Raw genomic sequence first — 24,019 nt, forward strand, 5'->3', positions numbered from 1 at the left:
AGAACACCTTTGAATGTTTTGGAACACCGACTTCGTGCAAGGCTTCACCGAACTTTATTCAGTGCTGCACTCCGTGAAGAATGAGCTGTCATTCCCTGAGAAACCTTTCGGAACCTGATTCAATATATGCCTGCGAGAGTGGAAGCTGTCATGAAGGCTAAGGTTGAGCCAACACCATATTAAATTCCAGCATTACCGATGGAGGGCACCACAAACTTTTAAGTCATTTTCAGCCATCTGTCCAGATACTATTGGTCACATAGTGTATCACATAAGCTCAGTCACAGCTAAAGCAAGTAACATATTTTGGTTCATTGGAATGATACTAGGGAAATGCAATAAGTTTAAAACGGAGACTGCTTAGAAGACACTAATACCACCCATCACAGAATATTGCTCAAGAGTGTAGGACCCATACCAAATTGGACTCTGAATACCTCTTTGACAATATGATGTTAAACACTAATATTCTCCTCTTCCTCCAAACAGGACTAGCAGTATATGTTCAACATGTATGGAAAAGGGCATCACACACGATTGCAGGTTTGTTTGACTTCTGTAGTTTAGATACTATATACAAGAAAATTATTTGTTAGTAAAAGGGATTAAATTTAACTAACAAGGCCAAAGCTATAACACTCCAACCTGATGGAATTTGAACACAGGAAATCAGAGCAAACAAAAATAACTGAGTGTCTCATGCCCCTTTGCTAATAAACATTGGTACTGCTTGGAGTAATGTGCCTGCCTGGGTGGCTTCTACAGCTTTTGCCATTAGTCTGGCTTACAATTTTTTTTTTGGCTCCATACCTGAAACGCAAGGTTACAGTTATTGACAAACAGTTGTAGCAGTGACTGACACCATGTCACAGACTAGAACCATGACTCTCACACACAAATTTCCAAGTGACTAATTCACAATGTAATTCAGTTTTGTCACATATTTCCAACTCAATGTAGAAGTACGACCATGGTATCAGTTATTGACAGGAGGTTCAAAGACTGGAATGCGACATAAAATTATGTAATAGTCTTACACATCACAACTTAATTTTAATAGCTGTAACTGATCGTATTTTTTAACAAACTGCTCTACATTCACGAATCAATCCAGTATAATACCATTACAAAATTTAACTTGTAATGTTACACGTCGTGAATTAAAGAAGAGCCTTAGTTTAACATTTTTCTTTGTGAAATTGTTGAAAATTGCTCACAGAACATCAACAACCACGTCACAGTTTATTTTCCTTGTGAAAACAACCGAGCGTTCGCTATCAGATAGTGCACAATGTTGCCATATGGTTAGACACAAACTTCCCATATTCACACAAGATAGAATGGTTTTAATAGTAATTCACAGCATTATGAACTACACACAACTCAACAATGTGTTTCCAGAGACAATGCTCTCACTATCAGGTTGTCAAATTCAGATCATGAGGTTGAAATTACTAAAAAGTCCCCCAACAGATTTGCAGCATTTACAAAATAAAATAGGTTAAAACATAATGGATAAATTAGAATGGCTTTACTTTCCTTACTACTTAGCACAAATGACAAGTCTCAAAAATTGGTGCTTCTAATTTAATATCTTATCCTCTTTCCAAGCTCAACATCACACTCCCCATAGAGGGATGCTGACGCCCTTGTAGTCCTGATGTCAGTCAATAGTATGTTCATTGCAGATTACCGAAAGTTGCGATTCCAACCATTTACATCAGCCATTTGACATCATCCAGATGGCGGACACACCTACTTCTAGTATATACAATATATGGCGACCACAAAGCCACTCATTACACTCAAGAACAAACATAAATAACACATGAAATTTTTGCTCCAGCAACAAAATGAAACTGATAGGACAACTGCAGGAAAAATGGAGTTTTGGACAATGACAAACTAAGTCAACAACAATAGAAATACTTACTCAAAAGTCAAGCACACAAAATTGTCAACATTCTACACAAACAAAAAATGCAAAATAGAGCTATACAGTTTAAAAAAAGCCCTCTATACCAGGAAGCCACGCACAACTCAAAAATCTGGTACTGCAAATTTCACTTGACCTACATAGCTCAACAACAGCCTTCAGAGCCAGGAACCCAATATGAAAAAAAGAGTACCACAAATTTCACTTATCCTATATAGGCTACCTCACACGAAAAGCCCTCAATACCGGAGCCAAGAAACCCAAACACAACTCCAAAACCAGACTGGATCAGTGGGGTATTTGTAAACTATATTAACTGGAAAGAGCAGGTATAAAATTTTGCTGGAGAGATATTTGGTGTAGTTGTAGATAGCATTGTTTTCAGCCAACATTTCTTATTCTGACATCATGTTGCTCTCTTTTTTATTGTTAAATTTTATTAGTTGTTGAGCTTTTTATGTTGATGTGTCTTGCTGTTTATTAGTTTCAGATTTTGGAAAAAAGAAAATTATATTTATTCCTCTATTTATTGGTAAGTTGAGCGTATTTATGGTTTATTAAGTTATATTATCATTCTCAAATGAGATTATAATAATGAAATTACTTAATTTCAAGCCAAATAAGAACCACTGCCTGTTTTTATTTACCCCTTAAAAATTTACAAAGTGCGGTAATTGGGTACAGAGACTAAATGAAGATTGCAAAGAAACAGGATGGTGTTCTTCCATATTAAGATACGATAAATGCCAAGGACCTAAATTAAAAGGTGTTCAGATTGTAGTTACACTTCAAATGATCTGTCAAGGGCTACACATGATGTTATAAATGAAGTTAACACATTTGGGAAAGCAGAAGCAGCCTTTGGTGTCACAAAATTAATCATGTGCCACTGAATAAAAGGGTGAAAATGATATTTTTCTGGGAGTCCAGAATGAAAGAATAAAAAGACGTTAAATCTGACCCTTCATACAGAATTTACATGATTTCATTCCATCTACTTCTTTAGATCAGACAGTATCACTGGATAAATTAGACCTTGGGCATTGTCAAAATCTTTCTACATATACTAAACCTACACTGGTCAACTGTTTATTTGCTCATGTAGAAATGGTAATGTGATAAAGAGGAACTTAGGTCATTGGTACAACAATATGTTAAACAGAACTCCATTTAAATATGATTATTCTGGTGAGGGTGGGTATAGGGCCTTTGCAAAACGATATCCCTGTATTCCTCTAAAGAAACCTGAGCAATTTCAGAAGTCCCAAAAAGAATGCTAGACATCTATTTGTAGTTTATACCTTCTACACTGAGTGAATAACTGGTATTAAATATGTAGGCCAAAAAATGTAAACTAACACTTTACTTACAGTTGCGACGAGTTTTGGTTTGGCAGTGACCCAACGAGGATAAAAGCTCTCGGGGAAGACAGAATATATGTTGTTCTACTGGATCACGAATCAACAACTATATTGGCCTGTGTTGTTGCAGATGACACAACTGATCATTTATACAGGTGGTGCAGTTCAGACTCGATGGACTTTGGGTAAAACCTGTCCGGGGACACATGGTTGCTTCAAAAAAATGGATGGAAGGGGGAGCCTAAGTTTTATCAGTGGTTCACTACAGTTTTTATCCTACATATACAACAATTTCGCGCAACTCACTAATCACCCAACCAAAATGCTGTTTTGATAGTTGATGGGCACACTAGCCACGTCGGTCTAAGACTAGGGGAAATGGCAGTAAGAGATAACATTCATTTAGTGCGTTTGCCGAGTCATTTACCTGACAGACTACAAACTCTTGAGAAATTTGTGTTTGGTCCTGACACAATCCCAAAGAAAGCAGGTGTTGACAGATGTGAGAATTACCGAACAATCAGTTTAATAAGCCACAGCTGCAAAATACTAACACGAATTCTTTACAGACGAATGGAAAAACTAGTAGAAGCCGACCTCGGGGAAGATCAGTTTGGATTCCGTAGAAATACTGGAACACGTGAGGCAATACTGACCTTACGACTTATCTTAGAAGAAAGATTAAGGAAAGGCAAACCTACGTTTCTAGCATTTGTAGACTTAGAGAAAGCTTTTGACAATGTTGACTGGAATACTCTCTTTCAAATTCTAAAGGTGGCAGGGGTAAAATACAGGGAGCGAAAGGCTATTTACAATTTGTACAGAAACCAGATGGCAGTTATAAGAGTCGAGGGACATGAAAGGGAAACAGTGGTTGGGAAGGGAGTAAGACAGGGTTGTAGCCTCTCCCCGATGTTATTCAATCTGTATATTGAGCTAGCAGTAAAGGAAACAAAAGAAAAATTCGGAGTACGTATTAAAATCCATGCAGAAGAAATAAAAACTTTGAGGTTCGCCGATGACATTGTAATTCTGTCAGAGACAGCAAAGGACTTGGAAGAGTAGTTGAACGGAATGGATGGTGTCTTGAAGGGAGGATATAAGATGAACATCAACAAAAGCAAAACGAGGATAATGGAATGTAGTCGAATTAAGTCGGGTGATGTTGAGGGTATTAGATTAGGAAATGAGACACTTAAAGTAGTAAAAGAGTTTTGCTATTCGGGGAGCAAAATAACTGATGATGGCCGAAGTAGAGGGGATATAAAATGTCGACTGGCAATGGCAAGGAAAGCGTTTCTGAAGAAGAGAAATTTGTTAACATCGAGTATAAATTTAAGTGTCAGGAAGTCATTTCTAAAAGTATTTGTATGGAGTGTAGCCACGTATGGAAGTGAAACATGGACAGTAAATAGTTTGGACAAGAAGAGAATAGAAGCTTTCGAAATGTGGTGCTACAGAAGAATGCTGAAGATTAGATGGGTACATCACATAACTAATGAGGAGGTACTGAATAGGATTGGGGAGAAGAGGAGTTTGTGGCACAACTTGACCAGAAGAAGGGATCGGTTGGTAGGACATGTTCTGAGGCATCAAGGGATCACCTATTTAGTATTGGAGGGCAGCGTGGAGGGTAAAAATCGTAGGGGGAGACCAAGAGATGAATACACTAAGCAGATTCAGAAGGATGTAGGTTGCAGTAGGTACTGGGAGATGAAGAAGCTTGCACAGGATAGAGTAGCATGGAGAGCTGCATCAAACCAGTCTCAGGACTGAAGACCACAACAACAACAACACAACCAAATGGGGAGAAAAGGCATAGCCACACATTTTTGTGTTTGTGTGTTCTCTTTATATATGCTAACAATGAGTACATTACTTACCACCTCAGTTTTAATGCTATTTGGTAAATTCCTTTCAAACATTGCTTATTTTGAAATGTTTAATAAATTTCTTTGAAAAATGGTTCATTTTATAATTTTTAGTGTTTGTTGGTTGAAGTAATTGTAACACTGCTTTAATCATTCAGGAAAATGTTCATAAGTAATAGAGCACTGTTGCTCTAAATTTAAGCCAGCTGGTAAATGCATACCCAGCCCATAATTTGTGAGGTAGCAGTTTCCATTTACCCCTGACCTAATGGGGTAAATGGGAGTACAGGGGGTAAATGTAAACTTATAATGATGTCAGTTAAAACCAATAGATTAATGAATCCAAGAGTAGAGTTCATATTTCAGCCAATTATATCTATAAATTAAGTCATATCTAAAAACAAAGATAATGTGAGTTACCATATGAAAGTGCTGGCACGTCGATAGACACACAAACAAACACAAACATACACACAAAATTCTAGCTTTCGCAACCAACGGTTGCTTCGTCAGGAAAGAGGGAAGGAGAGGAAAAGACGAAAGGATGTGGGTTTTAAGGGAGAGGGTAAGGAGTCATTCCAATTCCGGGAGCGGAAAGACTTGCCTTAAGGGGAAAAAAGGACAGGTGTACACTCGCGCACACACACACATATCCATCCACACATATACAGACACAAACAGACATATTCAAAGGCAAAGAGTTAACTCACTGGCAAACCAGCACAAACTCTTTCAATGATAACCTCACACACTCAACTAATAATGTCAAATCACTGGCTGGGATACCTAACAAACAATGGAAATACGGAAGCGTCCGATCCCGTCCGTCTGCTTCGACCCATGACGTCACAAATATGGCGGAAACAAAAACAAACACACACACTTTCCACAAGAAGCCTAATGACACTAACGGGACAAGCGCGGGAAATGGCGTGTTTTAGGTGGGGGGCAAACTAAATATAAACAAATTTAGACGCCTTGCGTAGCTAGAACGTGTAAGTGAAGACAGCAGTGCATGAATACCCACCCACCTCCCCAGGGGTTGTAACCCCTGCAACCCATAGAAGATAAAGATGCTTCAGTAGCTGATTAGCGTTTTTTGTCTTTTTTAAAAAAAAATCTCACGGGATAGAATGAACAGATCAGAAAGATAAATATAATAAACTAAAACAGAAATTGGAGGAAACAGATAATTAAAATAAGTAATAAGTGTTTTTAAATTAAAAAAAAAAAAATCTCACGAGATAGAATGAACAGATCAGAAAAGTAAATAAAATAAGATAAAACAGAACTGGAGACAGCCACACTCAAACCAAACTCCGCGCCATCATGACGTCACACACAACAACACCCTTACGTCACGGGTCAAACCCGACGCGTGGGATCGGACGCTTCTGTCGACCCCAAACAACTTTGAAACATAAACTTCCAACACAAGAATGTGGCTCACCACATACAACAGTCATCTACTAACATAACCTCACTCAAAAGGCCTGTGCCATCATGAAGTCACATGACATAACACAGTTGAAGCAGATGGGTGGAATCGCAACTTTCAGTTAACAATAAATAAAAACCTATCATTCCAGATAACGCTTTTACACTATGTTTTTGATTTCTTTTTCTTTTCTGAAACAACTTACTTCCAAAGCTATGCAATATATAATACCAACACCTTATCCCCTTTCTGATCTTATAATCTCACTCATTATAGATGCATGCTGGCTCAATCTTTTCAGGCCACAAAATGGGAAGTCACGGCAAACAAAATCGAAACAAAACATTCTCGCTGTGGTCCTGATGGCAGTGCATAGCATGTGTAGTGTTACACAACAAAACAATGTGTGAGTATCGTGTTCATGACTGGTACTGAGTAATGTATGAGCAGTATGGCACCAGTCTTACTAACTAACTTATATGCAAAGCAGCACGATCTCCATCCGCCCATCCAGGTTTAGGTATTCTGTCATTTCCTGAAATTACTTCCACGTAAATGGCAAGACGGTGGCCAACTACCTCTCAAACCCTTGTCAAACTACACCTGTAAGTACGTACATGGCTGTTTATATGGATTATGTTATTTTTGATGTTCCTAAATTGTATTACTATGCCACGTCCAATACCCTTGCCACAGTGGTATACAATGGAAGCACCCGAATCTACCTCGCTGCTTTGATCCGTGACTTAATGGTGGTGTGGTGTGCGACATCCCTACTATGCGGTGTTTCCGAGTTGGTTGTGTTTGTAGATGTCATATTGTTGTATTTGATGGTGCCCTCTGCTGGTGGATGTGGAAGTGCTCAGTTTAACACGTGGTATTGGGTTCATTTGAATTTTGATTGTCGTTATGCTAATGTGGCTTTGAGTTTAGGTAGTTGGTGCAGTAACATGGGTCGCGTAAGTGTTTCACGTGAGTTGAACTAAGGTTTTTTTTTTTTTATTTTTTATTTTATTTTTTTTTATGTGTGTGTTTGGTATTTCTGTTAGGTCTGTTTGGTTTGATGTTTGTTGTGTGGAAAGAAGTCTAATTTTTTTATTGCTTTTTAGTTAGAAATGAATATGGGAATGATGTTCGTGAGTAGGTGTTTTAGGAGACTTTTTAGCTCTATGTGTGTGTGGGGGGGAAGGGGGGTGGGGAACACGCATGTGCCCATGCATGCACGTGCTGTGGGCAACCTAAGTGGTATTGCCAGAGGCTTTTGTTGGTAAGTAATTTTTGTTACAGTTTTACTCTATAACTTAATCATTCTGTTGTTTTGTCTGTAGTATTTTTATGGTAGGTCGGTTGTGTTTCAGTTCATGTAGTGGGTATGGAGTTTTTGAGTTGGTGAGGTTTTGGTTCCACTTTTCGGTATTGTAGGTGTTAGTTTTTTGGTATCAGTAGCTGCGGCCAAGCTATATAGGTCAAGGGAAATTTCAGATTCCACTTTCCACCATTGTAGGTATTATTTTTTTGGTATCAATAGTTGTGGATGAGCTATATAGGTCAACAGAAATGTCAAATTTCTGTGGTTTTCTTGGTGTAGCAGAATGCAGTAATTTAATTTTCTTTATACTATTAGTTTTAGAATGGTGCAGTGTTTTATTATTGCTGTGTATTTTGCTTGTCCCCACCATAAACTCCCAATTTTCCATGGTTGTCCTGTTAGTTTAATTTTATGTTTGGAGTGAAAAATTATTGTGTCATTTTTATTTTTGTTCGTGTTAGTTTGTGTGTATATGTAGTTATGTCATTGTCGCCATATTTTATACAATGGAACTAGCAGTTTCTGGCATATTGATGATGTCATGGATGAAAGCAGACAAGTGGAATCAGACGCATCTGTAAAGTCGATGAATAAAACAACTACTGCTAAAGGTGCAATTTCCCTTTAGGTCTATCTATGTTTGATGGGTACAGTAATCATTTGGCTTGCTTCTTCAGGTTCGTTTTCAAGAACATTATCAATAATGTTGGATTAAATTCATTATGTGCAGCTACTGACTGTAATGTGTTAAGTTCCTAGTCATTGCCTTCGTACGACAAAAAGACGGTGGATCATTTCAAGTTAGGAATTTATGACAGCTCCCTATGTACCAGTGCCATTGGGACTTCAAAGAAAATATCAAGCTAATTATATCATGCACAGTGGCATTTAAACAGGCATTCTTACCACATTCCACATGTGAATGGATTGGGATAAACTCTAGTAAAAGGCCAATGGGAAGTACACTCTGCCATGCACTCATGGTTTGTAGAGTATGGATGCAGACTTCCATGGCATATTATACAGACACAAAGAGCTCCAGGCTTTCAGGTGACAGACAATGCTGAAATACTGAGACATTTCAAGACTGCATTCTGGCAAACACGATACAGCACGGTATTTCAGTAGGCCTATTTCCATAAGTCTAGAAAGCTAACAGTATTTCATGTGAACTATCACATTTTCTCTATAAAAATTATATAGAATTACCAGAAGAAATGACTGCAGAGTGGAAGGTGTATTTAAATGTCACAGAAGTGAGAAACAAATGATAGTTAATTATCCAAGTCAAACTGATGTCTTGACTAATAAAAATTCTTGAAGTTGTGAGGTAGGTGGCATCCCACATCCTGATAGACTACGTAAGTCTAGTTACTGACTTAACATAGCCTACTTCATCTATGACACTGGATGAAGTAGTGCAGATAATGTACAGTATATAGAGATTCTGTATTTAAAACAACTATACACATTGAAACATACCATTGTAGTCAAGTAAATTATAAGCTACCAATAGAAGATATGAAGGAACTATTTAATATGTTTCAGGAATGTGCAGCTTCTTTCTCAAAGGAAGGTCTACTTTTTAATTTACTCAGCTAAACTGAGATGGCATATGCGTGAATAGCATTTAGCACTATTGTGCTAGAGGGGTGGATGAATGAAAGAAAGAGAAGAACTGGAGTCCATTCTCACCTCGTCGACTGGCGAGAAATAGTTCAGAGGTTCTTCCTTCATGGGCCGACAATCAGAATTCTCGGGCATCAAGTTCTTGGAGTCGGTTTCTTGTTCCCAGGTACTGTTGATAATCAACAGAGACTTGAAAAAACCGCACATATAGCAATACAAACACACACATTAATTAGACTGATACGATTAATCACTATCGGATTCACATCAGTTCACGTAACTGCTGTAACTACGAATTGCCAGCAGACCTGTAAAAATCACAATTTAATTTTGAATTTTACCGAGCACAGCCATACATGAATCTAAGCCGCAAAATATTGTCATGCCAACGATAAGCTTAGTATTTTCTTCACGTCTGCGTCTGCTGTGAAGCAATTGTTGAAGTTTTGCAACATTAAACATGTTATTGCGGTATATACTTTAACCCGCACCTAGCCCACACAAAAACAACTAGCGACAACGACCCATCCGCACTGAACATAAACAAAACTCCAACGTTCCTATTAATTTACAAAATTCATCACCGCTATGCTACCTTCAACTGTTCTCTCCTTTTACGCCTAGTCGCCTACGCATTCTGAACCAAAACAAGCATAGCCAACGTCTGAAGCGAAGAAACATGGTTAGTAATATGAACAGAGACTTCAGCTCCATTTAATTCGTTTTGACTATGTGACATGAATGTCCGTTTCCATCGTTAATTCGTATAATAACTGCCATCTGAAATATATTGTTTAATGGTTTACTATGACTCACGACAACACGCTTGAAATTTTAGGCTTTTCAGAGATTGGCAACGCATCTTGTTTTTTTTTCCGCTGTGCCACTAAAAATTGTAATGACGAGCAAAAATTGAAATTTTGTAGCCACGACTGGGCTGTATAGGTCCGTTAATATTTGATAGTATAATGGATTTAACGTTGTCATAAACTAATTTCTTCGTGTACAGCTCCTCAGTCTCAATGTATCGGCTAGATCAGTGATCGTCATACTGTTTCCTTTTAGAGACTGTCCTGCGTGTGTTGTACTTGCGATCTCGTTATCGTGTTCTTGTCCGCAGTGAGAATAAGATACGCGCGACATATAATTCGGTCCAACAGTTTATTTAGACAAGAAGTTAGTTTTAGCTTTATTTAGACAAGAACTTATTTTTAGTTCACATAACAGCAGGAAAAACATTACGAAACATTTCCAGTGGCACGAATATTGCCAGCTTTTTGGTAACTAAGCGAGGAAACAGTAACAGTAACAAGAATACCAAAAAGTCAAAGCAATTTATTAAATTAATAGAACCTAAAAAGTCAAACCAAATTATTAAATTCATGTAGCGCGCGCTGCAGCAAGAATAAAGTGTCTCACAGCGCTCCTGGTGGTAAGCGCTCGAACCCTGTTGACAAACCCCAGCCGATCAGCTGATAAACTGACATCTCTTTCGGATGACGCCCGACGTCGCTGCACCAGACCCCTTCGGGAAAGCGGAGCGCCGTGTTGGATTATGCTGGAAGTGACATCCCTGAAGCGTGCTGGGAAGTGTAACCGTCGTCCGGAACGCATTTGCCGTTCAATTTGAACCGGCGATGGCGCCGGTGGAGGTTGCTGGGTGGCGGGCAGAGGTTTCGCCTGATTGCTTTGCAGATGTGAATGTGAAGAGTCTAGAAGGACGAACGCTGGTTTCACTTTATCAGTGGATACAGTATTCATCTCGCCACTGTCGATGATATCAATTGTTTTGTCACTTATAATGACGACATGATGTGGACCAGTATATGGCGGTGTGAATGGCGGTTTGACGCCCTCTACTCACAACATTACGTGTATACAGGATCGTAACTCTCGGGGTACGAATGTTTGAGATCTACATGGCGCGATGCTTGTCGCGTCAGGCATTCTCTGAGGTGGTGACAAACACTGGTGCATTAATATCGTCCAACGAAATCGCGTGTGGGTCCACGAACTCACCTGGAAGCCGTAGGACTTCTCCATATACCAGTTCTGCCGGTGTGGCGTCTAGATCCGGTTTATACATGTTACGGAGGCCAAGCAAAACCAGTGGTAATGCGGAGGTCCATTGTCATTCATGGCACATTAAGGCGCCTTTAAGCGATCGATGCCAGCGTTCAATCATGCCGTTACTGGCAGGACGCTAACTTGTTGTTGTGTGATGCACTGCGCAGCAAAATTTACTTACCAGGTAAGTACTTGAGCCCGAACAAACATAAATACACCAAAATCGTGTGAGAAATAATGTAAAGGTCTCTTATTGCACTAGTGATACTCCCAAATCTGCAAAACTCTGCAGTCGTCCGTTAGAGGCCTCTGCGTATGCAGTGCCGCATTGCACACTGACCTGCCAGTACGCCAGTAGGGACGGTGCAGTGTGCCTCTGAAGTTGCGTTTTGTGACATTATTTGTGTGTTGAAGCGTCAGATGGCTCGGCGATTGGTAATCAATCATACTAATGTATTGCGATTGGTTGAGATGAAGTTACGAAGAACCCTTCTTCGTGAAGATGGTATTGATGTAGAAGACGAATCATTCGCATGTTTTCTGGTATCTATTATAGTGCAGAAATATGAGCGTAAGTTAGAAACAGATACGGTTGTAAGACTAACACACAATGATGATGACAGGGATGATACTGACGAACAACACATTGCAAACGGCAGTGCTATGGCGAGTGCGGGAAGAGGCGATGGAAGCAGGGACAGTGGATACCGACCGTCTCCCGAGAAGAAGGTTAAAGTTGCAAGTGTCATCACAGCGTCTGATGACAACACACCGGAGAACATGTACGATGATTATTACGTAAGAGGTTTCGACACATACGACAAGCTTCTGAAAAGATTCCCTGAATTGAAGTCTAAAAGCAATATTAAAAACATACTGGATTACATGGCAAAGAAAAGAGAAGGAAATACAGTTTTCAAAGGAAATCGTACACTGCGGTTCAAGACCATCGAGGAGCGTGTAATGGCGAAATTCGATGAAGCGCGAGAATGCGGTTCCGCCGTTCATTATTGGGATTTACAACACTGGGCATTGGACGTAGCCAGAAATGTCGGGTGTACAAACTTTACAGCTTCACTAGGATTTATTACTAATTTGAAGAAGGAGTTTAGGATAACATCACGCCGTATCACTATGCTCCGAGCACAAAAAGATAAGGATGACGAAGAAGAGCTGATTGAAAGAGCTCAAACGTTTGTTCCTGACGTCAATGAGCATATCACGAGAGAAAACACCGATATTAGTTCTGTATGGAACTGTGATCAGAGTCAGTTCAACTATGAACTTTCTTGTGACAGAGCACTATCCACGAAAGGGGAGAGAAACACTGTCGCGATGTTGCAATCAGTTAACTGTGCAACACATAGTTACACGATCGATGTTGCTACATCAATGGACGGACGATTGGCAGACAAACTCTATATTTGCTTCCAAGAATCCAGTGGAAAGTTTGGACCCTGCGTGTCAAGGGAAATAGGAACGCGGTGCCCTCCAAATGTCGTCGTCGATGCAAGTGTGAGTGGGAAGATGACGAAACAACATCTGAAGACGTGTTTTCTGTCAGTTTTGAATCCACATTTGTGGAGAAAGTCATTAGTACTTTGTGGCTCCTGGTCTGGACATAAGGATGAACGAGTGCTACTGGAAGCATCTGGCGGAAAACATGTAGATTTAAAAATCATTCCGCCTAAAACTACAAAATATGCACAACCACTGGATGTGTATTTCTTCAGGCAATATAAAATATATGCCAAGAGAATAACGGACTTCATTAAACTACGTTCCAGTAATATGCAGCCGAAATTGCACGACAGATTCTTTATCACGAATATGCATTCTGTCATTTACAATGAGTTATCTGCGGGAGTAGACAGACCAATGCTTCGTTACGCGTGGCAGAACGCTGGCTACGATATTGGTGAACCAGTGAATAACTTCAAAAGTGTCATGACGTGGCGTTCAACACTGATATTATAGAATTTGCAAATACGCCATTCGATTGACTTGCATTTCTTCACTGTGCGTTTTGCAGTCATTCGTATTGCTCGGAGAATTTTATTGACATTCCGCATTTAGATTTATAGTTAAGATTGCTGCATTGCGTATGGCGTCTACAATTACATCTACAGTGATATATAGAGCATGACTGCAAAGTTTTGCAGAAAAACGACACCCACCAGCACATTCAGAGGTGCATAATGGTACTGTAACCAAACGTTCATACAGATCTGTTTGTTTGAGCCCAAGTACTTTCCTGGTTAGTTGGGCAAATAGATCAGATTCGAACTGCCGTCCTCTGTCCGTGGTTATATGAAACGGACAACCAGAGTATTCGAGTCTGTTTTAAAAGTATACTTAAATGAATGAAGTTTCCAAATTTCCGAAATACGTCTGCATACAGACACGAAATTTAAGAATGTAAGGCTCTTTCCTGACAAGGTGGAGAGAGTTTACATCGAGTTATTTGCATTAGATAATTACATGAAACTTTTAAAGTAGCAGCCAGTACGATTATTATTTAATTCACATATTTTTCCTTTCAGGTCCTGTTTGCTTTTTGCCGACTACTGTGTACATTTTGCACACTTACTTTTGTTTAGCACAGTATTGGCTAAAGTTATAGCAAAAGCTTTTAACCTATCCGAATATTGCTGTGATCTGTTTTTGCTTCTATCTAGGACCTCCAATAACATGTCACTGTGAGTAGTGTTAATAAGCGAGATTACTTTATCGTTTACTAAGTTTTTAGGTTTTAGTTCTTCTAAAATATTTGCTAATTTGCAAATCTTCTGCGTCTGTATTTTGCACTTTTTGTTCATTGTATTTAACTTAGTCTTGTATTGCACAATTTTTACTTCCTTCCTTTCTTCAATTTTTTCGAACTTTTCCTTCAGCTTACTTGGACTTGATAGAAATGAATAATTGTGGTCTCCAGTGTAACCAGAAACGTGCACATCCACACACTTTCTACTGCCTCAACATTTCTTGGCTTTGGCTTTGGAGGTTTCCTTGCCTTGGTAACTTGGAAAAGGTACATTCAAAATTATACACACTGACAGAATTTCCACACTATTTAACCTAGGTCTATATTGCACGATTTCCAGGACACTACACCTTTTTCAAATGAGTTTGAAATCCAAATACTGTCGGTATAGCATCGTCCTTCAGTTGACATCTATTTACATAATTTTCCATGTAACAATTCTCTTCAAAATGAAGAGAGCACAGCAAATGATTTGATGTCAGTTGGAAGTTCTCTCTCCGAGTAGTAACCATCCATTTCCGATTTAGAAAATCATTTGTAAGGGCAAACCTAAATAAAAACAAACGCTCATGATGTATTATTTCTCCATGTAAATTCTGTATATAAGTAATAGAAAGTAACAAACAACCAGAAATTACTGACCTGTGAAATGTAACATTGTTTCCGCCTTCGTTTTTGCTTCCATTCTTACTGTTACAATTAAAAGCAGCACATGAACGAACCATGTTTACGCACTGTTTCCCTGCAAATGGCGGCTTCTATCACGTTCAATGTGGGGACGCGACACTAGCGCCAATGCGCGGTCTAGTTTTTATTTAGTAAGTCTACGGTCTCGACCACCGGCGCCATTGCTAGTGACAGCGCGGCGGGCTTAACCTGGACTACCGTCACGTCTCGGTGTGCCACTAGACCCAGAACGACACGTTCCCCGCCGCCTGCATCGAGTGCAAATAGCGACGGCGCGCTTGCAGACGAGGAGATATCGGAGCGGCCATCTACCGAGCAGACGGAGCCCACGACCACCGCCCAAGATTGCCGCTCAGACAAAGAAGACGCGGCCGCCCGCCGTTCAGACACTACAACCACTTGGTGACAGCGATTGACGGCTCCTGTAGCCTCTGAGGTGGCAAAAGACTGCAAAGGTTTCCAGCAGCTCATCACACAGTGGGCGAGTGCAGACTTCACGTTGCGAGCTGCAGCAGGAATCCCATTGGGACTGCCAAGTGCCACAATTGGAGGTTATACAAGTAGTGGGACAAGCTATGTACGAGCCCAAGGGTTGTGTACATCAGGGGCAAGTATGCACTCGGGGACAAACCAGTTGTTCTCCTTTGATTGACAGGTACTTAACCTATTGTTCTGTTAAGTGGTTTTCCATGTCACCCCACTTAACCTAATGTTCCCCCACCCTCTCCCACTCATCCGTCAGGAAACCCCCCACCCCTTGCTGCTACAGGTACACTTTCAGGTCTGAGTTATTGGAATAGGTCCCCCCCTCTCACACCTATCAATTTAATTGACTACTTCATTAAATTGATCAATTAATAAACCTCTCTTTTGGGAAAGTGCCACGCCCCCCCTTCCTGCCAACCCCCCCCCCCATGTGGGAAGTTCAAATTCCACCAGGACAATGCAACCTCTACTAACCTAAGAAAATAGTGGGAAGATAGGTTACATTGACTACTTAATCAACATGATCAAGAAATTAACCTCTCTGGTGGGAAAGTGCCACACCCCCCCCTGCCATGTTCCCCTGGTGGCAAGTTTCAAATTCCATCAGGACAATGCAACCTCCACTACCGTAAGAAAATGCGGAAAGATAGGTCATATGACAACATAATTAAATTGATCAATTAATTAATCTCTCTGGTGGGAAAGTGCCACCCCCCCTGGTGTGAAGTTCAAATTCCATCAGGACAATGTAGCCTCTACTAACCTCAGAAAATGATTGGAATAAAGGACACTTTGGCTACCTCCACTATCCTAAGTCATCTGACCGCCACCTCTTCCTAGGAACTGGCAGGAAAAAGACTAAGTTGATCGAGCATTTGGAGGGAATTCGATTGTAGTGTATGGAATATTGTTTAAATAGTTTAAACATTGTGTGGAATATTGTTTATTTAAACAATTAAGCGGATTTAAGGCAGTGTATGGAATATATGGAAATTGGTGGAGAGGAGGATCTCATAACAGGTAATATATATATATATATATATATATATATATATATATATATATATATATATATATATATATATATATATATATATATATATATATATATATATATATATATATATATATATATGTATAAATGATGTAAAAGGGCTGATTTTGTATGGCGCGTTATACGAATTGTATAATGGTACGCGGTGGTATATTGCTGAGTTCAAGATCGGTTTTACGCACTGAGGAATACTTCCGAACATAAGTGGTGATAGATTCATTTCGTAAACAGCTGCAAAATATAGCAGTGCAAGTGTTCAACTGTACCAGCTATAGTGTACAAACAGGCCGGGCAATATGGCTGTAACACTACATCCCCTCATAGGCACGCCTAAGCACATCCTCGCATTTTCCTTGCTGTTCTGTCAATAGCGATGTTGATTACAGTACACCAACCTGCGTCGGTGATGTCTTTTCAATTATCACGTCCGCAGGCGCGGTATTCACTATCAGAACACAGTTCTGGATGCCTGTCTCTCATAACACTTGTTTGAGAGAATGTTGGTAGAATGCGGCACCTTCCAGAAGAGCTGATTCGACGACTTTGTCAGATAATTTCCTAGGACTGATAAGAATCGAGACATATCGCCTTTGTGAGTGGGCTTCCAATATTCTTGTGAGCCTTGTATGTATTTTATGACCTGTGAACAACTTTTTTGCGGGGTTTAGCTGTCAGAGCAATGTAGCGATCTGTGAAAAATAATTTGGCCATTGAAAGTCTCATCTGCAAAAAACAATGGCGGATGGTTCTCCCGCACTGGCAGCAGCATTAGTTTGATGGGTAAATTCACTGACGGATGGTCTATCCCATAAGGGATGCACCCTCTCCTATTTTGGGAAGCACTGACACACCTCTAGGCACTGGAGCCAGACTGCCTCTATGCGTCATGGCACCAGCAACGATACCTAGGTGAACATGTATTTCGATAGGAATTTCTCATATGACAAGTATGAAAGAGATTCCATCGTCTCATTCTTGCGGAACGGTCGCGACGTAGCTTCATGGGGACATTCGGTGCACCACAACTCTGGCGTCAGCGTCGGGCGTCGGGCGGCAGGATGAGTTTTTTATTAGTGATCTTTTGTTTAAACTGTATTCCGTCGACTTCACTGACCAATAGGATGCTGCGAATTAAAAAAAAAAAACTACCCCATACATGTGAAAAATACGGATTTAATTAATTTGCATAATTTTTTTGTATCAGTGTGGTGTGAGCGGCACAGTAGTTAATGGGAGTGAGAGCGTGAGTGGGTGCCATGGAGCAGAACAGCAGATTATATGCAGATCACTACGTTAATTTGCATAATTTTTGTGTAAAACGCAGTACGATAATTTAAGGGCGTAGGTGACGAAGAATGCACCAAAAGTGGTATCGAAATGCATGTGAAATTCGAAAAGTGTACCAGAAAATCGTGGGAGGACTTAACTGATTACTTAATTTGGTATCAGAGGCGGTACAGTTCTTTAAGGAAACAGAGGTGATATGGAAACCAGTTAACAGAACAATAGGTTAAGTGCCGACAAAGTACCAAACATTAGGTTAAGACACCCACAGTACAGTGCCGAGCATTAGGTTATGCAGCATGTTTAATCCATGTAATTGTTTCTTGCAAGATTTACATGTTTCGAAACACCAGAGAGTGATGAGCAAGAGAAATCCAACCCCAGAGAAACTGAATTTTTTTATAAATAAACAATATACCCTTGATTTTCCTGTTATGAGATCCTCCTCTCCACCAATTTTCGTATATTCCATTCACTGCCTTGAATCCCCTAAATTGTTTAAATAAACAATATACCACAGAATGTCTAAATTGTTACACCAATATTCCACACACTACAATCAAATTCCCTCCAAACGCTCGATGGACTAAGTCTTTTTCCCGCCAATTCCTAGGAAGAGGTGGTGGTCGGATGACTTGGGATAGTGGAGGTAGCCAAAGTGCCTTTTTCCCCGCCATTTTCTTAGTTTAGTAGAGTTTGCATTGTCCTGATCGAATTTGAACTTCCCACAAGGGGGCGTTGTGGGGGGTTGTGGCACTTTCCCAACAGAAGGGGTTAATTAATTGATCAATTTACTTAAGTAGTCAATCAAATTCATAAGTGTGAGGGGGGGGGGTTCTATTCCAAAACTCAGGCCTGAAAGTACCTGTAGGAGCGAGGGGTGGGGAGTAGCCTGAGGGGTGAGGTGAGTGGGAGGGGGTGGGGGAACAACAGGTTAAGTGCTGTGACATGGAAAACCACTTAACAGAACAATAGGTTATGTATCTGTCAGTCAAACGAGAACAATAGGGTAAGTACCTGCCAATCGAAGGAGAACAATAGGTTTGCCATTGAGTGCATACCTGCCCCTAATCTAGGCAACCCGCACTAAGAAAATGGGCTTGTACATAGCTTGTCCCACTACTTACACACAAATCAAAAAAGTTTTGCATTACCCCTGTACCCATAAATCCTGAAGATAGACCTTGACTGTTGATATAGTATCACAGACACAGTCCCTTTGATGTTCAGTGATGTCAGTAAACCCACCTATGGATGTAAACAACCACGCATGAGCAGTGCCTATTAGATGGAGGGGGTCCAACAGCTGATCAGTTCCACTGATTCCACCAGGACGGAGGTACACGGCTCATCTGTAGTTCAACCACGGTGGCCAGCAACGAGGCAACCGTCAATACCGCGGTTGGATTGTGGCCGCATTGTGACTTTGCACCAGGAAGTGCTTTGAAGAAGGGAATTGTCCGGGCATCTCGGAGTGGACCAAAGCGATGGTGTTCGGATACGAAGGAGATACAGAGAGACAGGTACTGTCGATGGCATGCCTCGATCAGGCCACACAAGGGCTACTACTGCAGTGGATGACCGCTACCTACAGATTATGACTAGGAGGAACCCTGACAGCAATGCTAATATGTTGAATAATACTTTTCGTGTTATGACTCAAACTGTGTGCAATAGGTTGCATGATGCGCAACTTCAACCCCAACTTCCATGGCGAGGTACACCACTGCAACCACGACACCATGCAGCACACAGTACAGATGTGCCCAATAGTATGTGGAATGGATCACTCAGGATTGGCATCACGTTCTCTTCACCGATTACTGTTGCATATGCCTTTCACCAGACAATCGTCGGAGACGTGTTTGGAGGCAACCCAGTCAGGCTGGATGCCTTAGACACACTGTCCAGCGAGTGCAGCAAGGTGGAGGTTCCCTGCTGTTTTGCAGTGGCATTATGTGGGGCCGACAAACGCCACTGTAATGGCTATATGATATGTGAATGCCATCCTCCTACTGATAGTGCAACCATATCGGCAGCCAACATGTTCTCCAGACATGAACCCTACTGAACACACCTGGTGAGCTGGTGGGTTTCTGGCTCCAGGCGATGTCGATTCTTACTTCCATCTTATATCATTGTCCCTGTGGCTTGTTCTCTTTGCGTCTTGCATGCCGGCTATTTATTTTTGCCCACATGCACAAGTCGAGGATCTTCGGCAGTAAATCGGAAGAGTACCGCCCTTCGATAACTGCATAGTCATTTATCGAAGTGATAGGTGTTGCAGACATGGCAGAAGACGATCAGCCAGCCAGCGAGCCAGTCATCCAGCGAAACAGGGAGCCAGCGAACCAGCGTGCCAGTGAGCCAGCCAGCCAGCCAGCCAGCCAGCCATCCAGCCATCCAGCCAGCCAGCGAGCCAGCCAGCAAGCCAGCCAGCAAGCCAGCCAGCAGCAGCAGCAGCGGCGGCAGCCGTCCCAGCAGCCCCCGTGGTTGCCCTCCCGCCGGCAACAGCGGAGTGGGGCTTTGGCCCCAGTTGGTGTCCTCATCCATCTTCGTCCGTCTTTGTCTCTGTGAGTTCCTTGTCTTCTTCTCCTGTCCTGTTCTTTTCCTTCCTTTCCCCTTCTAATCATTACACCCACCACCACTACCACCACACTGCCATCGTCTATACCTCTCCATCAGCTGCCGCCACCACGATTACTTGGTACACCCAGTCGCCCCCCCCCCCATTCCATCCCATCACTTCTCACCCTCCCCTCTCCTGCACACTTCTTCGCCCCATCCCTGGCTCCTTCCCCCTTGGCCTCCTCCTCTGATCCCTACCCTCACCTCCCTCACCCTGTTGTCCCCGTCCCTGCAGCCCCCACCAGGGTGGTGGGCTGGAGGGCCATGGCCCACACACAACTGTCTCCATTGCCATCACCATCGGCTTCACCATTGCCTTCACCATCACTGTCACCATCACCAACACCAGCACCAGCGCCCACACCGGGACCTGCCACCTCCTGACATCTCCCGGTTGCTCCCGTCCCCCACGCCTCTTCTCACCCTTCTGTTGCAGTTAAGCACCCCAGTGGAACCACCGCCTCCTCTGCTCCCAAAAAATTCCAGCCTCTTCCTCCTCCCACCCCTGTGGATGCCGTGGATGTCTTCCCACCTGTCCCTTCTATCACCTCCTCTTCCTCCTGCCCCTCCTCCTACAAATAACTTGTCCCGTCCTGATCCCTCACTCCTCGAGGTCTGGAACCTCACCCTACTCTTCTGCCAGCTCTTTCCCATAGCTCCCATCTCACTCCCTGTCGGGACTCCATTCTCATCACCTCCCCTAGCCCCAACCTTCACTCCAACATCTTCTCCAGAATCCCCATTACTGGCTTTGGACCCAATGCTTCCCTCACCCCTGCTCCTTCCCCATCCCCCTCCCGCCAACCCCAACCCCTGCATTGCCCACTGACACTCACCCCCGTTCGATTACTCCCTCTTCCCAGATGTCTGCGAATGAACTGACACCTCTGTCCCTCTACTCGCTCCTCTCTTCCAGTACTTGGACAACATTACACACAATGAACTCAATGCCCCCATCACTACTCCGGATATTATCAATACACTCTACACAAAACGCAACACCGCTCCCGGTCACAATCGTGTTACCTATCGCCACCTCTATGAAGCTCCCACCTCCTTACTCTCCACCCTGGCCAGGCTATATAATGTGGTCTTGTCAATGGATACTACCCCGACCACTCAAAAACCTCCCAGATCCTGATGTTCCTCAAGCCCTATAAACCACCATCCGCTGTCTCCTCCTACCATCCCATCAGCTGTACCTCGGTCTTCAGCAAGGTCCTGGAATCCATCCTTACCTGACGCATCCACCAGCATCTCTGCCAGCACCACCTCCTTCCTGCTACCCAGTGTGGCTTTCTGCCAATGACCTTCTCCTTCACCTCACTCATCTCCTCTCTGAACAGCTCAACTCCTGTTGCTCCACCATCTTCCTCTCCCTTGACCTTGAACATGCCTACGACCGTCTGTCTGATCGGGTCCTTTCTTCCCCAACGTCCTTCCTATGTCACCATCCATAACACCTGCTACCCCTCCATCAGTGTGCCCCAATGTTCCGCCTTCTCCCCTCTTCTCTACCTTCTGTATATGGCAGACATGCCTTCACCCACTGTCCACCTTCTCCAGTACGCCGATGAAGCCGCCTTCTTTGCCCTCGACCCCACCCTGCAACGCTCCCAACACTTTCTCCAATCCCATCTTGACTGGTTCACCACTTGGTGTAACCAGTGGTTGCCGAAGGTCAATCTTTCCGACACAAGTGATCATTGTAGGCAAAACCACCCCTTCTTCCATCTCCTCGTCTTCTATATCACCATTTATGACCGTTCTATCACCCTCACCCCCACTCTCAACTACCTTGGCGTCACCCTTGACTGTCACCTCTCCTGGACCGCCCATATCCAGACAATCAAAGCAAAGGCACACTCCCGACTCTGTCTCCTCAAGCTCCTTTCTGGCTGCACATGGTGTCTGCACCCCTCCACCATCCTCCACACCCATAAATCCCTTATCCGCCCTATCCTCTGCTACGTCCAGCCTGCCTGAATCTCCACCCCTCCTAGCTTTTACAAATCCCTTAAAATCCTGGAATGCCATGCACTCCACCTCGCCTATCGTATCTGCCTTCCCTCCCCCACGCAGATTCTGTATGGCCTCATTCCATTTCCACACCTCCTCCTTTTCCTCGAACAGATACGGATCCTCTACACCTCCCGCAAACTTGACCCCCCTCTCCTGCTTGTGCCTCCCATCCTCTCCTACCCCTCTCTGCTGCCGCACCTGTATTCCCACATTCCACCTGCTCTCCATCTCTCCCCTCTCCATACCCTCACCCAAGGTGGCTTCTGCCAACTCCCCCTCACTGATAATGCCCTCATCCCCTCCATATACCCCTCCTACCAACTTTGACCCTCCCCTTCCACCCCCTGTGTCTTTTCCCAAGGGCACCATCTCTCCATCCTCTTTTCCTCCCTCCCTCCTCTCCCCCGGGCTTACCCTACCGGGACCTTCTTTCCTCCCCCTCCCATCTCCTCTGCCACTGGCATCTCCGCCCTCCCCACTCCCTCCTGCCCCACTTTTTCCCCTTTGGCAGGTCTCCAGACCAGTGAACATCTGCGCACTGGAGATCATCGCCATCGGTTTTTTGTGTGCCATCATGTTAGTGCCTTAGTGTTTCACTGTCCATGCTCCTTGTTCATGTGTGACGTTTCTGTCATCTATGTTCGTGTATCAGTGCTGAACATTTTTTATTTTGCTACGCCTGTGAACGGCTCCATGTGTTTTACTCTGTGTGTCTACTGTTTGTTGTCATTCATTTTGTTTTTGCTTTTCTCTACCTTCATTTGTACTAATTGTCACGTCTGTGGCTGAAAAGCGGCGTAGTTTTGCCACTGCTGGCCTACCTTGTATAAGATATAAAATGACAATAAAGGAAAAAAAATGCAAGTCGAGGAGAAAGTGGATCTGTGCATGAGCCAAGTCAGTCTGTGAAGTGACATGCTTTTGATGTTGTCATTATTGGGAGTTGGCGGCACCACGTCACGTGGCACGGCCGTATCCCGTGAGGACCAGTTGGGTTGGAGCAACGAAGAAGCACGGGCCGTTACCAGAAAGTATTAACGTTGTATTGACATGGCTGGCCAGTGGCGACCAAGATTTGCTAGTACTTCAAGAGCTATGTGGATGGATGGCGTGTGAATTTCACATGAAGAAGAAAAAATTAATCGCCAAGCTTTCGTGGTGTGTTCCTCCTTCTGTATACAGCGAATATTATTGTCTACTTAAGGACTGTTGACTGTTGCAGTTGCTCGTGCTAGTGGTCAGCAAAACATTCGCTGCAGTGGTGGCGAGGCGAGTTATGTTCTGGAATGGCCATGAAATTATGTTGTATTGTATTGTATTGTATGTTAACCGGGGACCTAGACACGACAGAGAGGCTCTGTCCCCACCGCAGCCGCAGTGGTCCACAACCCCACGACGACTAAAGCAGTCCACTTCATCCCTCCGCAGCCCCACACCCAACCCAGGGTTATTGTGTGGTTTGGCCCCCGGTGGACCCCCCAGG

At 42.8% G+C, this 24,019-nt stretch overlaps 1 protein-coding gene across 5 annotated transcripts in view; it reads right to left on the reverse strand.

The window, feature by feature from the left end:
- LOC126213302 (zinc finger protein 664-like) overlaps positions 1 to 10,140 on the reverse strand; it is a 66,184-nt gene extending 56,044 nt beyond the window's left edge. Inside the window, exons 1-2 of one of the 5 annotated variants that reach the window (XM_049940979.1) lie at positions 9,901 to 10,140; positions 9,611 to 9,713 (exon numbers count right to left, since the gene is read on the reverse strand). In XM_049940979.1, the coding sequence (XP_049796936.1) occupies positions 9,611 to 9,679 (69 nt within the window). In that variant the 5' untranslated portion in view covers positions 9,680 to 9,713; positions 9,901 to 10,140. Of the gene's footprint in view, positions 1 to 6,475; positions 6,573 to 9,610 lie in introns of those variants that run through there. The other 4 variants (XM_049940978.1, XM_049940980.1, XM_049940977.1 and 1 more) reach the window with 4 other exon arrangements.
- Between the last annotated feature and the right edge of the window lie 13,879 nt (positions 10,141 to 24,019).

Source organism: Schistocerca nitens, chromosome 11 (assembly GCF_023898315.1).
Source record: "Schistocerca nitens isolate TAMUIC-IGC-003100 chromosome 11, iqSchNite1.1, whole genome shotgun sequence".
Lineage (NCBI taxonomy): Eukaryota > Metazoa > Arthropoda > Insecta > Orthoptera > Acrididae > Schistocerca > Schistocerca nitens.